The sequence below is a fragment of the Cyprinodon variegatus genome, unplaced genomic scaffold, assembly GCF_000732505.1.
Source record: "Cyprinodon variegatus isolate N-32 unplaced genomic scaffold, C_variegatus-1.0 Scaffold259, whole genome shotgun sequence".
In the NCBI taxonomy this organism is placed as follows: domain Eukaryota; kingdom Metazoa; phylum Chordata; class Actinopteri; order Cyprinodontiformes; family Cyprinodontidae; genus Cyprinodon; species Cyprinodon variegatus.
The window spans coordinates 25,078-26,552 of NW_015150712.1; the positions used below are offsets into that span (position 1 = coordinate 25,078).

The following is a 1,475-nucleotide window of genomic DNA, read 5'->3' on the forward strand; positions in this document are numbered from 1 at the left end:
ACAACTTTTCATTTCCATGTGGATCCATATAATTTTCCATCTGAACTATTCTTTAATGTTTTCAAACATCAGGAGAGTTTAGGTTACTATGGCAACACCTTAGATTTTACTTATTAAAACAAACCAAAAAAAAACACAAAGAGGAAGACATCAGCAGTGCTGAGCCCATCATCTCCATGATTTCTCAGCTGCACATGTTAGAGGTTCTGCTGTCTGGAGCGGATCTCCTGCGCGTCACGCCCAATGCGCACAAGTTTGCATCAATCCCCCTCCTGCTCTAGAATAAATGCTTTATAACCATCCGCTGTTTTCTTTAATGTGAGCAGAAGGTGAGGACCTACCTTCGTCAGAATGGTTTTCACCTGCCGAGGGATCCTGCGAGGCGCCTGCAGAGACAAACATGCAGCATAAGGAATCCTAAAGAGCCCGCAGAGCGCCTCTCCAACCTGCTCATCCTTACTGTCTCATGGTCCGGGTCCTCCTCCAGCTGGGCCTGGTTCTGGAAGCTCGGACCGAAGCTGAGCAGCAGAAGCAGCAGCAGCAGCAGCATCTTTCAGCCTGTCTGCAGTTATAGTTGTTAGTAGTGCGCCATAACGTTCCCAGTCCAGATATGAGCGCGCAGGAGGCTGAGCAGGGGGAGAAAATCCGCCCACAGACCGAAGGCTCATCCTCAGGGAGAGTCACCTTAAACCAGAAAGAAACTCTCCGCTTTCTCCTCCTGGTCAACATCCCGCAGTAAAAACCCTGAACTCTTTCTCCACGAAAACTTCTTCATTATTTTCTCAGCTTTTTCATTTTCCAAAAATCTTCATGTGCTATTTTCTCCACCAGGGGGCATCAGAAAACAACATGGAACAAAGACTAAAGCCTATGTACGGAAGAGGATTAGGGCAACTGGAAAATAAAAACAAAGTCAACTGATTTTTAAATTTTATTTCAATTTAACATGAGAAAAAAAGTCAGAATTCTGAGATTAATCTCAGAATTCTGACTTTTTTCTCAATTCTGACTTTTTTCTCAGAATTCTGATTTTAATCTCAGAATTTTGGATCTTAATATGGATGGGCACCATGAAGGAAGAGATGTGGGAGCAATCTGCTTCACTGACAAAGGTGTGAATTGTTTGAGGGGGGCAGTGAATTAGGCAACTTTTTCCGTGCCCGAGGGGTCCCTGCATTACTGGAGGAGCAGAAGGTCATTAAAACAAGAGAGCTAGTCTCTAAAACAGACATGGCTATGGCTTGATGCTAACATGTTTGTTAGCTGTCAGAATTCAGAGAAAAAAGTCAGAATTCTGAGATTAAAGTCAGAATTGTGCGAAAATAGTCAGAATTCTGCGAAAAAAAGTCAGAATCCTGAGATTAAAGTCAGAATTTTGAGATTAAAGTCAGAATTCTGCGAAAAAAGTCAGAATTCTGAGATTAAAGTCAGAATTTTGAGATTAAAGTCAGAATTCTGCGAAAAAAGTCAGAATT

The 1,475-nt window shown here is 42.4% G+C and overlaps 1 protein-coding gene across 1 annotated transcript in view; it reads right to left on the reverse strand.

Moving 5' to 3' along the window:
• The window catches only part of itih5 (inter-alpha-trypsin inhibitor heavy chain family member 5), a 21,623-nt gene extending 20,884 nt beyond the window's left edge, over positions 1–739 (reverse strand). Inside the window, exons 1-2 of the mRNA XM_015382543.1 lie at positions 461–739; positions 342–386 (exon numbers count right to left, since the gene is read on the reverse strand). Coding sequence (XP_015238029.1) covers positions 342–386; positions 461–550 — 135 coding nt within the window. The 5' untranslated portion in view covers positions 551–739. The remainder of the gene's footprint in view (positions 1–341; positions 387–460) is intronic.
• Positions 740–1,475: the final 736 nt, after the last annotated feature.